Here is a 13621-nt window from a genome sequence, read left to right on the forward strand (position 1 = left end):
TAAATTAATTGAAATTTTAAAAAAAAGCGAGAATTTTGTAAAGAAAAAAATAATCTAATGATTAAAATATAAACGTTTGCAAACGCCTTCAGCCATACGCTCCAATCAGCTTCTTAGGTTTGAAAGAAACTGCAATCTAATTGGTCAATTTTCAGCCCGCCCCCAGAAAGCTGACTGACCAATAGTAAAGCAAGCACGCGGCCAAGTTTGATTGTCAGTGATTTGAAAGCGAGACGACAAAAGAAGTGATATATTACAACTGAAGCGGATTTTGTCGAAACAACGTCAAAACTACGATTAGACTAAAGTATATATCACATTAAGAAGCATTCCAACCAAAATATACTTTGGATGGATGCAGCAAACTGAAGGTAAGTTCGCCAAACGAGTCGACGGGCTTTTTTTTTAAGCACTGAAGGGGGCTAGGCTAATAGCATGCTAACTTGAGGAAAAGTTGAAAGTATGTTGAAAGTTGTTTCGAAATGGCTCAGTGTTGTCTAAGTCAAAGGCACGTTGCTACATCGAAACTTTTAACGGTACTAAACTGCCAAATGTGCCTTATTTTCTCTATCGTGCTCGAGGATTAAAATGACTTTTGTTTGAGACGTCAATGAAAGTTTTTTGCTAATGACATTTGTCTGAAAACAGGTGGCCAAACGTATTGAATTTGTTTACCTTAAAAACATGTTCTTGTTTTATTTCATTGCAGGTAACCTGGATTTAATCAATCCCAAAGCACTTTCCAGACTGCCATCTCAATAAATAGAAAAAGGAAAGCAGCATCCAGGTGGAAGGAAAACTCACAAAACAGTGGCAAACTTCAAAGAAACAAACTAAATGTATTTTGTAAATGTAGCACTCATCACAAGTCACATCAATGAACGGGATTTCTATTCTGGCAAAGATAATAAAGATGACTTTTAGATAAACACCCTACAAAGAAAACAAATAGGGTGTATGTCTGGTCACATATTTTGATTTATTTATTCATACGAATGTTAAGTTCTCCATTTTTTGGGAGAGTTATCCTGTAAATAATCGTAATTCACACACAGGACTTTTATTTTCAAGGGGCCTGTTGACAGATACCCAAAGTGCAGTGCTGTTTTTACTTTTTTAGTCTCTACTTGATCGGTAAGAAACACAAATCTCTGCTGAGAATCAATTGCGCTGGTAAATTTAAAAGTAAGACCGACAAGAAAAATGGCTGCTGCAAGAACAGCAAACCCAGCACAGATGACTGGCTTGATGAAAGCAACTAATGGGCAGCTCGCAAGTGGCAAGACTGCAGGATGCGGTGTTCCTCAGAGCAGCAGCGGTATCAAGTAAGACATGTTTTGAAAGGCAATTAGCAGTATATAGCACTTTTTTAAAAAATGCATTATTTTTTTTAGGTTTGGCGATGACTGGAGAAAGTGCTTGGAGCTTCCTCCAAAAGACAACAGAATGAGAACTTCGGTAAAGAAATCTGAGTGGTTCCCAACCTTTTTGAGCCGTGGCGCTCCAAATCTCATTTGTACATGATCATTGCCGTTTTACTGGAAGTTTGACTGTATAACAGGTGCTGCCGTTTAAAAGATTAGAAAGTTCCTTTTTTTTCTTTTTCCGTTCGACTTGAAGCGATGCCATCCCCTTCGTCGTTACTCCGCTCATCACCTCCGCAGTATTGCTTCCTTTCCGGACTCAATTTTGTTTAATTTGTCTGGCCTCAGCGTCTCCCTCGGTTTCTTGTTGAATGCCGTTTCATCGTCCATAGCGCATCTTCATTTTTATCCCCGCGCCTAATGCAAGTTAGTGATGCTTGTTTCAATCAATAGCGCTTTGAAATATTACAGCATTTGTGGCTATAACCTGGCTGTCCCGCTGTAGACTGTTTTAACTGCTTTTCAAAATCCACATTTTTGCCAATCCCAGGATGTGACCGCCACCAAGGGAAATGAATTTGAAGACTACTGCCTGAAGAGGGAACTCCTCATGGGGATCTTTGAGATGGGGTGGGAGAAGCCCTCACCGATACAGGTACGTTTTCCATGAATATATCGCTACTTTTAATGTCCTTCATGGGTGGAGTGAAAAATAAAATTCTGCCTGTAACTAGATAGTTTTTGCCTGGAAATACCTTGGCACGCTTTTTTAAATGAATCCACAAAATAAATAGTCAAGGTGCCATTGACACCAAATTGAAATGTAGGTTGCGATTGAGAACTTTAAAAACAATATCTTGAATCTTCCAATAATCTTGACCTTTCAACGAGAACATGTGCGCTCCCATAGGAGGAAAGCATTCCCATTGCCTTGTCCGGCCGCGATATTTTAGCCCGTGCCAAAAACGGAACGGGCAAAAGTGGAGCCTACCTCATTCCTCTCCTGGAGAGAATCGACCTCAAGAAGGGTCACATTCAAGGTCAGCGTTTGCTTCCTCTTTCCTAGTCTTTTTCTTATTTTCCTCTTGCAGTACTTTTGGCTTGATGACCCCAGACTAACTTTGTCCACGCTGTCATCAACCCTCACATTTCATTAGCCCTCCCCACTTGTGTTTCTCCCCGCAGCTTTAGTCGTAGTGCCAACGCGGGAGTTGGCCTTGCAGGTGAGCCAAATCAGTATTCAGATCAGCAAGCACCTCGGAGGAGTCAAGGTCATGGCCACCACCGGCGGCACCAACTTGAGGGATGACATCATGCGCCTCGACGAGACGGGTACAGGATGGTCTCTGCTTAGTGCAGATTTCAGCTTGAAATTCACAATTCATGACGTGTTTACTTTTACATTTTCTAAACCGCAGCTTGGTCTTATTTTTGACAAAAGCAATATGTTAGTCAGATAAAAAAAAAAAAATCTTTTAACGATCAACTTTGGACAATATCTTGCACTTATATTGAATTTAAAAAAAATAATCTAAACTTTTTTTAATCAAAGTTTTAAAATAAAAGCTTTTTTTTTTATTTATTTTTTTATTAATTTATTTTCTCAGTATTGGATGTGTTTTAAAGTAAGTTTGTATCGTGTTGATTTTGTGTTTTTTTTCTCCCACCAGTGCACGTGGTGATCGCCACACCCGGAAGAATACTGGACCTGATCAAGAAGGGTCTGGCTAAAGTCGACAAGATACAAATGATGGTGATGGATGAGGTCGGACTTTCTTGAGCCACTCAAAAGCATTAGACTTTTTTTTTTTTGGGGTGGTGGGACTTTTTAAATTGCTATTATTGCTTTTTGCCACTTTCAGGCAGACAAGCTCCTCTCTCAAGACTTTGTGGTCATCATTGAAGACATCATCAGATTCTTACCAAAGAGCCGTCAGATTCTGCTGTACTCGGCCACCTTCCCCATCAGCGTGCAGACATTCATGGTATGGTGACTTTCACTTATAAATTTTGGGGTGAAATTCGTTTTTTTGTTTCGTTTTTTTTAGAGGTATGTTGTTGTTTTTTCCCGCCCCATCCAGAACAAACACCTGCAGAAGCCTTATGAGATCAACCTGATGGAGGAGCTGACTTTGAAAGGCATCACTCAGTATTACGCGTATGTGACGGAGAGGCAGAAGGTCCACTGTCTCAATACGCTCTTTTCCCGGGTGCGGGTCAAGCTCCTCTATTTTTTCACTTCTCACCTCTTTTATTTGAATCGCAAATCTCTTGAGATCCAACGCCAAAAACTGACATTTAAAGAAGACAATTGATGCCATGTCGATACACAAAGCATCAAAAATCGAATCTCTTATGTTTATGTTACAGCTTCAAATCAACCAGTCCATCATCTTTTGTAACTCCACCCAGCGGGTGGAGCTCCTGGCCAAGAAGATCACGCAGCTGGGCTACTCGTGCTTCTACATTCACGCCAAAATGATGCAAGCGTACCGGAACCGCGTCTTCCACGACTTCCGCAACGGACTGTGCAGGAACCTGGTGTGCACAGGTGGCTGGAGGAGCACAACACTTGTTGCCAACAATCCAAAAGTCCGGTGGGTGCCTGACAAATGCTCTTCTCATGGCAGACCTGTTCACGCGAGGCATCGATATCCAGGCGGTCAACGTGGTCATCAACTTTGACTTCCCCAAAAGCGCAGAGACGTACTTGCATCGCATCGGGAGATCAGGTGACCAAGCGTTCCGTCCACCCACGTATGCTGTCCCAAACAATTGGGGGTAAAAGTCAGCGGTCCGATTCCGTCACAATCTGTCATGTACGCAAGCATCCAACATAATGAAGAGCAACATCGGGGGCGTTTTCCATTTCATTGTGCTCATGACAGTTTACTTTTTAAAACGTAAATGAGGAATTTCAAACTGGGTCTAGCGTTTTAGCCGGCATTCAACTTTTCAACAACAAACTTTTGTTTTTTGGTCTGTTCAGGAATGCAAGTAAATAACTACAGTTTGATGTCATAATCAAGACAAATTCTCCACCGCCTTTTTCTTTTTAGTTCTTTTTCTCAGTGATTTTTGAGTGCATAATAAAAATCATGGCTAACTAATATTTGAGCATCTATAAATTTGGCACCATCTAACGGCAGCTTTGGGCATTACAGAAAGGGCACAATTTTTTTTCTTCCAGTCAATAGCAGCGGAAAGATTGCACAGAAAAATGCCAATTTGTGAATTGTGAATAGGCCAGGGTTTACTGTATAGTGCAGGGGTCATCCACCTTTTTTAAATGGACAGCTCACTACACTTACACTTAAATGTTGACTTCAAAATCTTTCCTATTTTTAGAACAAGCTATTCCGATGGTCCTTGGGGTGAGGTGGGGGGGCACCATGTTGGTGTGACCCCTGATGTGAAGAGCTGACATGATCCACTGACGACTTTCCGTGCGTTTTGTTTGTTTCTTCAGGGCGCTTCGGTCACCTGGGGCTGGCCATCAACCTGATCACCTCCGAGGACCGCCACAACCTGAAGAACGTCGAGGACCAGCTGGTCACCGACATCAAGCCCATTCCAGGCAACATCGATAAGAGCCTGTATGTGGCCGAGTTTCACTCTGTGGACTCTGATGACCCCGACGGCGGAACAACCAGTGCCAAATTGGGAGAAGCCTGAATGAAGGCGGTAAGTTTGTTGGTCGGGGGGTGGTTGATATTTGATGAGCAGAAAGGAAATTTCCTTACTGTAAAATAAAACTAAAATAATCGAACCCATTCACCGTATTTTTATACATATTTATTTTATATATTTATATACGCCATTCCAAATTTTAATTCAGGGATGTGATTTTTCCGCTAATTCGCGGAATTCCGCTTTTTTTTATCTCCCCCCCCCCCCCAAAAAAAAAATTCCGATTTTTTTTTTTTTATTTTAGTAGTTCATTGTGTATGCACATGACTCCGACAAATAACATCTTCTGCTATAACAAAGACATTTGTGGTATGCTCTAATATGAGTTTTCATTTGGTCAATGTACAATTATTTGTTCATGAAATTTGAACTCTTCAACATTATTTATGTGTTAACTTAGTAATCACATGAGTTAGATATGATGATATTCTCAGTGATAGTTTTTAAAAGCAAAGGCAGTCCAATGTTTTTGAATGTGACTGATTTTGAGTTGACTAAAACTGCCATTTTATATGGGATAGTTCAATATACATTGAAAATTTATGCTGTTGTTTTGTCTATTTCTTTGTCATGTGAGTGCATTGAAAGTACTTAAAAACACCCCCAGACCCCCGGCTAAATTTTCAGATAATTTCACTTTGGTCAAATCACATCCCTGTTAATTGAATTCCAGAATGATACACTTTGGAGCCAAGCTTAGCCAAGTTTAAAATTAACCCTTCACTGCAGTGTTTTAACACGCCACGGGCATTTAGCCCACAGGAGAACGTGTACTACAAGGACTAGTAGGCGCAATCTTAATAGGTTTTAAAGGTGACGCAATTCGGCCTGCGCAACAGCAGTCAACAGTTGTCAGTGGAAAGCTCTGAGCGGGGGGGGGGGGGGAGGGGAGGGTGCACAGTCTTTTTAAAACGTCTCACACAACTGCAGTGGCGTTAGCAGAAGTTAGCCTAGCTTTTCGCTTCAACAGTTGTTCTGTCAGATGCTCTGTAGAACCGTGCTGCCTCCCGCAGGTCAGACTTGGTATTACAATGACAAACATTTGAGTTGTGAGGAAATTCTGGAGTGTGTGTGTGTGTTGTGCTGTGGCAGTCTCGAGGAGCATTACTAACTCTAAATAACTTAAAATTAAGTTTGCCACATGAATAATTATTTTTTTCATTAGATAATAAAAATGTCTTTAGGTACATGTTAAATATCGCAATATTCTGCTCGCATATCGCGTTTCCTCCAATATTGTGCAACCCTACAAAAAAAATCAGAAGTCGTTCAAACTGTAGTCTGTACCAAGCTTAAGATTTTAAGAAATAAATCAATCTTTTTGGAAGCACGTGGGTCTCATATTTTTATAAATGGATCAAGATGTTCGCAATCGTTCTTTGTTGACCTCTGCTTACATGTTTTCATTTTGTTCATGTTTGTTTTTCAGGTGGGGGTGAAAGATCGCAAAAATAAAGCTCAAGACACAATGTGAAGAGTTCCGGTTTACTATTGTTTACAACCTGCCTGTCTTGTCGCAAGCACAAGCAGACGTTGTTGTTACCTGCTGTCATTTGAACAAAGTGTTGGGTTTAATTCTGCTGAAAAGGAGCAAAACTAGCCATGTTAATGTACCTTGTGGCTGTTTTTTTTTTTTTTTACTTAGACTGATGCATTCAGCCAACAGCAGGCCAGTTCAGTTTAATTGCACTCGTTAACAAATTCATTGTTTTTTGTCTTACCAATGGCAGTACCACTGAGCAGCAGTCCATGTTATTTGATGAAATGGAAGAAAAATGTGTTAACTGTTAGCAGTGAAAGAACAACATTGTTTCACCTGTCAGGTGAAAGGCGTTTTATGTTTGAAAGCTTGCCATTCAATGTTTGTTTGTTTTGTCTGGCACAACAAATAAGTTGCAGTGGGTGAGACGGGCAAGAATTTCTCTGTACGATGCTGTGCCATATTCTTCTGGGGAACAATAAAAGTAACTTGAGCTTCATGTTCTTGTTGATTTTTTGGGGGGGAAATGATGGTACATATGCACAAAATAATGGGATTCAATGCAATATAATTAAAAAAAACACATTTCAGCAGTATAGTACAACTATTCATGGGGGAGAAGGACAGAACCCTGCTGAGAATAGTGGAAACCCGAATGTGACTGACGCGCCCCCAAAAGTTTTATAATTGCCTGTGCAATTATGAAATGGTAAAAAGGAAAACTTTTCTGTTAGTCTGGAGTCAAATCTGTTTGTCAAATCCAATTTTGCTCATATATTACTTTTGTGTGGCACAAAGATAAACGTGGTGAAGAAAAACCTTCTACAAACATGTTTAAAATAGTTTTTGAAAACTAATTACTCCTGCTAAAGTAATTTTGTCAGATTGAAGTAAGTTTTGACAACTTGTGTGTTAGTGGAATTTCACGAACCGTTCCGGTTTACGTCGCCGCCGTTGGGAATGAAAGTTTGTCGTAAAACAAGTACAATCTTTTATGCCATCAAGTGTATTTTTAATCCATTCCATTACCGTCTATTTACCCAAAACAAAAAGTATGAAATGTATCTAAATGATACTAAAGCTCTAAACTGACATTTTCATTTATGAAATGCCGCGTTAAACTGACGTACCCTTGGAATGTCATTCAATGGACGTTTGAATAACCCACTGATTGGCGAATGACCCCCGTGGTGTGACGTAAGTGCAAATGGGCTGATCCAGTGGCCTTTCTGACCAATAGCCAGAAGCATCTGCTCGACTCTAGCCAATCGGCAGACTTGGATACCGGAAGTGGGTGGATCCTTGTCAACTACGGCCGCAGACGCTGCGGTGAACTTTACCGGTGCTGATCTTCCCCCTCCCCTGGAACCAATCCTTTTTCGTGAGTAAATTAACTAATTCCACTATTACTTTCAGAAAAACAAAACAAAAACATAGCTCCTTGTGCGAGCGGACACAATATGAAGGCCGTTGCCGGTCTTTGCACGTACCGGACGTTTGGATCTCGTGGCCATCCACATGGCTTCGTCTCCAGCTAGCGAGTTAGCATGCTAGCAAATCCTTGCTAGCTAGCAGGATACATCTCGGGTTCAACGAGAAGTTACTGCGGCTTTCAAATTGTGTCGGTCGCGATACTTTGCGACTGCTACAACTGTCAATTGCAACGTGTCCACCACAACCAGTACGGTCCGCTTGGAAGGTGTACAAAGGGACCCAATTGGGCCTTAGCTAAAAGCTGCTTTACTGCATTACTACTGTACTTGAATGTGTGCTAATGTTTCTTTTGGTGGCTAACTATGCCCGTCGTTTAATTGTCATTGGGATTCGTGTGAAATACTTCATTTGAATTCTAGTGTGATTAAGATTTGTGTGTAAAGCTTAAGTGCTAAATCTACTGCTGGTCTAGTAGTAGCCACTTGTATAGAATGAATCAATCCACCATTTGAAAAGTGAAACAATTTATACAGGATTAAGTCTTCTACGCAAATGAGCTGTATAAACATCTTGTAAAGTAAAAGAACAACATTCAGCAGAGTTCTTGTTAAAAACATCTAGATTCATTGCTGTTTTTTTTGGCAACACATCTGTTTAGGATGCGACAACAAACCTTTGAGTTAGACAAGAACAATATTTGTTGTAAATGTTGAATATATCCCTTTTAAAAACATGATCTGACATGAAATGGATTATTTGCTTTCTTATCATGCTCTGTTCACTCATCCATCCAATCTCCTCCTTGCAGTCTGTACAATCGTCAGAGTATGGGCAGTGTGCTGGCTGCCGCCTCCCCCACGCCCACCCCGGCCGCCGCCGGAGTGGGCCAGGGGGTCCCGGGCTTGGTTTCGGTTCCCCCCGGGTTCACCATGCCCTCCGTCCCGCCGCCGTCGTCCGAGCTGCAGATCACCGACGTGGCCCAGTCGTCGTCGACCCCCAACCCGGGCACCTACGAGGAGTGCCACCGCAAATGTAAAGGTGAGTGGGCGGAGACCTGGATGGTGCCGGCGCGAGAATAGGTCAGCATGCAACTTGTGTTGAAATGACTAAAACTGCAAGAAAAACAAATACTTGGAGAATATGGAATAAGTCATCATTTTATAGGAATGTTTTATAAATTCACACTGATGAAGTAACGATATTTTTGCAGAGTTGTTCCCACTCCAGATGGAAGGCGTGCGCTTGGTGGTGAACAAAGGTTTGAGCAACCACTTCCAGGTCAGCCACACCATCACTCTCAGCACTCTGGGCGACTCCAGCTATCGATTCGGCTCCACGTACGTCGGCAGCAAACAGACGGGCCCGGCCGAGGTAACGGCGCAAGAATGATCAGAAAATGCAATCCTTTATGAGAAAGTTATAGTTACATGGGAAAATAGTCATTCTATTGGGGGGCGGGTCATTATTTTAGGGGAGAAGTAATTCTGTGAGGAAAAAGTTCAACTAAGAAAGAGAAAATAAAAATAAGGGAAAGTTATCCTAAATTCCGGAGAGAATTTTGAGATAAAAGTTTGAGGGAAAAACATTTTTTTTCATAGAAAAATACATAATTTTACCTGAAAAATAATTGTTTTACAAGGAAAAAATTATTATTAGGAAAAAGTCATCATTTCCTGACTGAGTCATCATTTTAACAGACACATTATTATTATTATTATGATAATGATTATTTTATGAAAAGGTAATTTTGTGACAAAAATGCATCGTGATCTGTGAGTTTTGCTGAGAATAAAATCTTTTTATTTTAGATAAATGATCCTTTTTTTTGCAAAGAAGATAATTTAATTTGAAAAAGCCTGGTCAGTTAATATGAAAAAGTTGCCATTTCAGGAGAAAAAAATGCTTGAACAAGAAAAAATAGCATCTCCACAAAAACTTTTTGTTGAGAAATTATTTTTGAAAAGCCAATCGATGAGAAAAAGTCATTTTACAAGAAGTCGTCCCCTTTTTAGAGAAAGTTGGAGTTTGACAAGAAAAAAGTGATTGAACGTGCAAACGAGTGCAAGGAAGAACTTTTTGTGTTTGGTCTTCAGTCCTTTCCGGTCCTGGTGGGCGACATGGACAACACGGGAAGCCTCAACGCCCAAATCATCCACCAGCTCACCTCCGCCGTCCGCTCCAAAATCGCCCTCCAGGTAACAACGCGCGTCCTGTTTGCGGTTCGAGCGCGACGTTCATCATCGCGCGTGTTGTTTTTGCAGACCCAGCAGCATAAGTTTGTCAACTGGCAGTGCGACCTGGAGTACCGCGGCGCCGACTTCACGTCCACCGTCACGCTAGGAAACCCGGACGTCCTCGTAGGCTCGGGTACGACGAGTACGGACGTGTTGCTTGTCTTGAAATGCGGCCGCTTCACGTTTGCTTTTTTTTTTCTTCTTCAGGTATCGTCGTGGCTCACTATCTCCAATCCATCACGCCTGCGCTCGCTCTGGGCGGGGAGCTCATTTACCACCGGAGACCCGGCGAGGAAGGAACCGTCACGTCCCTCCTGGGAAGGTACAGCGGTAAGAAAAAAAAAAAAAAACTGCCTGCACAAAACCAATATTTATGGCCACAATGGGAAAGTCGTGTTTTTTTTTAAATAGAAAATACAGAAGTTAAAATATCTGGAGAAGAAAAAAGTAATTTCATTTAATGATAAATGATAAATAAATATCATCAACTAAATTTGGACGTCAGCAAAGTAAGTCCAAAGTGAGCCCATTCCAATTGATAGTTTGCTTTACAAAAAAAAGATTGCAAGAGAATGTAATAGTTTTATTAGAAAATATTGTCATTTTAGGATATAAAATGCATGAATTGACATGAAATAGAAACATTTGGACTTTTTTTTTTTTTTTTTTTTGTCAATCGTGCATCTCAACTGCGGCTCCTCTTTCCCACAAGTTGAGGGCATTATAAATAAACAGCGTTCACCCGCTCTATTGCCGTTCATAGTTTAGGGGGATGCCATTATGTTTTATGACAATTTACAATACAGTACTTAACTATAATGCCCTTGCAGATGGGAAAGGAGAGCCATCCATGGTCTAATACGATTTTGTTTTAATAAAATTAAAACCCGATGATTTGTTTCTCGAGGTGTAAAGCACTTTTTTTTTGCAAGAACCTTTTTTTATTTATTTTACTGCTTGATTTGATGTTTGATATTTTGACATCTTGGGAAAGTATGCGGGTGTCATGCAGAAGTTGAATGTGTGATGTCGTTTTTGTCGTCAGGTAACAACTACGTGGCCACGATGACTGTGGGAGGAGCAGGATGTCACGCTACGTACTATCATAAAGCCAACGATCAGGTACAGCCTCAATATCGCAACAAAAGCGTCAAATGCAAATTGACTTCCTCTATGACACAACATGGTCATTTGACAAGTGTTTAATTTTTTTAAATTAAATTCAAGAAAGTGCTGAAATACACACAATGGCTATTGACAATTATTTAGTTCAAAAGGTTAAAAAAACAAGTTTTATTCAATGTTTAATATATATATTATATAGTATTAAATGATAAAAGTAAAAACAAATATTTGATGCATATTTTCTTAAAATGTAAAAAAAAACAATAAGAAGATTATGGGGGCCAAGTGCGACGTTACCCCAGGGAATATGCTTTATTAAAAAACAAATAAATACTAGAATAAATTGTAATTGCACGTACATTACAGAAGGTGGCAGTGGCGCTCTCATCTTAAAAGGCAAATTAATGCACATCAAATCTTTTCTGTGACAAACCCCCAAAAAAACAATCCGATTATTTATTCTTTGTTGTAAGTTGATGTACATTTCTTTCTTTTTTCTTTTCTTTAATGTTAATATATAAAAAATACTTACAGCAATTTTATAGGCAAATGATATTTGTAGTCACAAGGTGAGTTGCGGGGCACAAAATATTTTCCTCTTTCGCGGAGTCAATTAAAAAACATAATTGAGAAGCACTGAAATAAAAGTAAATGCATCAAATTGTTTCATAAAGGTCTACAAAATGCGTCAAAAACGTCTCGGGCGTGAGCTCCTCGCGACCGGCCGCCATTTTTCCTTTGTCTTCCATTCTCATCTCCTGCTCGACGCTCTAGCTCCGCCTCTACTGACGCCCACCCGATCTTGTCAAAAGAGAGTCATCGCCGCCCTCTAGGGGCCAAAAATAGTCATTAGGCACAACAGACAGACTGGAAACTTTCACCAGACATGCGGAAGGGTTTCCTCTACCCGTTTCAAAAAAAAAAAAAAAAAAATCATTGGATGACGTCTTTTGACGTCATTGGCAGTGATCCGTAGGTTTTTACTTGACGTCTTTAAACGTCAGTGGCAGTGAAAGAGTTGCAATATGGAACCCATGGAATATGGAAAAAAATTATATCTTTACAGTAGCCTTTTTATTTGAGCATTTATGACCGAAATGTCTTCTAACTAGTAGATTAACACCTTCGCTGTTCACAATGGGCACTCCTGCAAGCCTCTGGCCAATAGTTTTCAGACTGGATTCGGGTTCAAATTTCCCGCATGTTGCGTATGCGATGAAGGGTATGTGCAGTTTCATTTCTCATCAGCAGGTGGCAGTATGAAATGGAATATTCTACATTCAGTAGCTTTAAATATCCAATAAAATATAAAGACACATGCAATTATAATAAATTAATTGATATTCTTTTGAAAATGAATGTAAAAAAGAACAATATTTAACGGTGATTTTTTTATTTTTTTGGGGCCATCACAGTTGCAGGTGGGCGTAGAATTTGAAGCCAGCACGCGGATGCGAGAGACCACGACGTCTTTGGGGTACCAGCTGGACGTGCCCAAAGCCAACTTGCTCTTCAAAGGTGAGCCTGCCGCAACGCCACGGCAACGTCGCTTGCGATATTAACCAGGCTGTTCCGGGCGGGCGGGGCTCTCGCGCCCTCCCCCAGGCTCCGTGGACAGCAACTGGGTGGTGGGCGCCACGCTGGAGAAGAAGCTGCCGCCCCTGCCGCTCACCGTGGCGCTGGGGGCCTTCCTCAACCACCGCAAGAACAAGTTCCAGTGCGGCTTCAGCGTCGTCATCGGCTAGATGGGCCCCGGGCCCGGAGCCCAAGCCGCCGCCCCCTAGGACCCAGCACGCGGCCCTTGGCTCGGTCGGAGACACACGCACACACGCAAACACATACACGGGAACCCGGACCGAGTTTTCCCCAACATTACATTCAGAGACGCTCTTTTACTACTGTAATTCCCGGGAAAGATGCCAGAAGGAGACGACGGGCAGACGAGACCGCCGAGGGGCCGAGGACGGGCCGAGGCCGCGCCGCGCCCGCGTGCTGTAACGCGCTTGTCTTTACTTTTGGAGGAACGCCCGCGCCACGCCGTGAATGTTGCGTGAAAATCAAAACCAAGTCTGTGCGTAGACGTAATATATGGTGATCGTGTGTGATGGACGCAAATAAATGTCATGACTTTTTCTAACGGTGCCCGACGCCTGTTCTTCAAAGTTCAAATTAGAATTTGGATGAAAAAAAAAAAGCTCATCCTATCCATCCATCTACACTGCTTGTGAAAATTAAAATCCCCCCCCCCTAAAAGTTTCTTAAAAAAACTTTTCTAAGAAGTTTTATGAGTGCAG

The 13621-nt window shown here is 41.3% G+C and overlaps 2 protein-coding genes across 2 annotated transcripts; both read left to right on the forward strand.

The window, feature by feature from the left end:
• The first annotated feature begins 193 nt into the window (after positions 1-193).
• On the forward strand, positions 194-7033 carry ddx61 (DEAD (Asp-Glu-Ala-Asp) box helicase 61). The gene is made up of 13 exons (XM_077576510.1): positions 194-371; positions 710-1325; positions 1395-1458; positions 1915-2019; positions 2275-2404; positions 2550-2696; positions 3035-3129; positions 3227-3349; positions 3446-3574; positions 3735-3915; positions 3995-4096; positions 4834-5048; positions 6484-7033. The coding sequence occupies exons 2-12, from the start codon at positions 1204-1206 to the stop codon at positions 5037-5039; spliced, it is 1404 nt and encodes a 467-aa protein (XP_077432636.1). The 5' UTR covers positions 194-371; positions 710-1203; the 3' UTR covers positions 5040-5048; positions 6484-7033.
• A 740-nt stretch (positions 7034-7773) lies between these two features.
• tomm40 (translocase of outer mitochondrial membrane 40 homolog (yeast)) lies at positions 7774-13469 on the forward strand. The gene is made up of 9 exons (XM_077576186.1): positions 7774-7915; positions 8777-9006; positions 9179-9339; positions 10062-10163; positions 10230-10335; positions 10410-10532; positions 11248-11324; positions 12743-12845; positions 12933-13469. The coding sequence occupies exons 2-9, from the start codon at positions 8796-8798 to the stop codon at positions 13070-13072; spliced, it is 1023 nt and encodes a 340-aa protein (XP_077432312.1). The 5' UTR covers positions 7774-7915; positions 8777-8795; the 3' UTR covers positions 13073-13469.
• The last annotated feature ends 152 nt before the right edge of the window (positions 13470-13621 follow it).

Source organism: Vanacampus margaritifer, chromosome 9 (assembly GCF_051991255.1).
Source record: "Vanacampus margaritifer isolate UIUO_Vmar chromosome 9, RoL_Vmar_1.0, whole genome shotgun sequence".
NCBI classification, from domain to species: domain Eukaryota; kingdom Metazoa; phylum Chordata; class Actinopteri; order Syngnathiformes; family Syngnathidae; genus Vanacampus; species Vanacampus margaritifer.

Excerpts from the sequence above, each read along its gene's own strand:
- ddx61 (XM_077576510.1), top strand. The coding sequence starts at position 1,204 with ATGGCTGCTGCAAGAACAGCAAACCCAGCACAGATGACTGGCTTGATG. Across the intron at positions 3,350-3,445 it reads TCAGCGTGCAGACATTCATG|AACAAACACCTGCAGAAGCC; the intron begins GTATGGTGACTT and ends CGCCCCATCCAG. Across the intron at positions 3,575-3,734 it reads TCAATACGCTCTTTTCCCGG|CTTCAAATCAACCAGTCCAT; the intron begins GTGCGGGTCAAG and ends TTTATGTTACAG.
- tomm40 (XM_077576186.1), top strand. The coding sequence starts at position 8,796 with ATGGGCAGTGTGCTGGCTGCCGCCTCCCCCACGCCCACCCCGGCCGCC. Across the intron at positions 9,340-10,061 it reads AACAGACGGGCCCGGCCGAG|TCCTTTCCGGTCCTGGTGGG; the intron begins GTAACGGCGCAA and ends TTTGGTCTTCAG. Across the intron at positions 10,336-10,409 it reads GGACGTCCTCGTAGGCTCGG|GTATCGTCGTGGCTCACTAT; the intron begins GTACGACGAGTA and ends TTTCTTCTTCAG.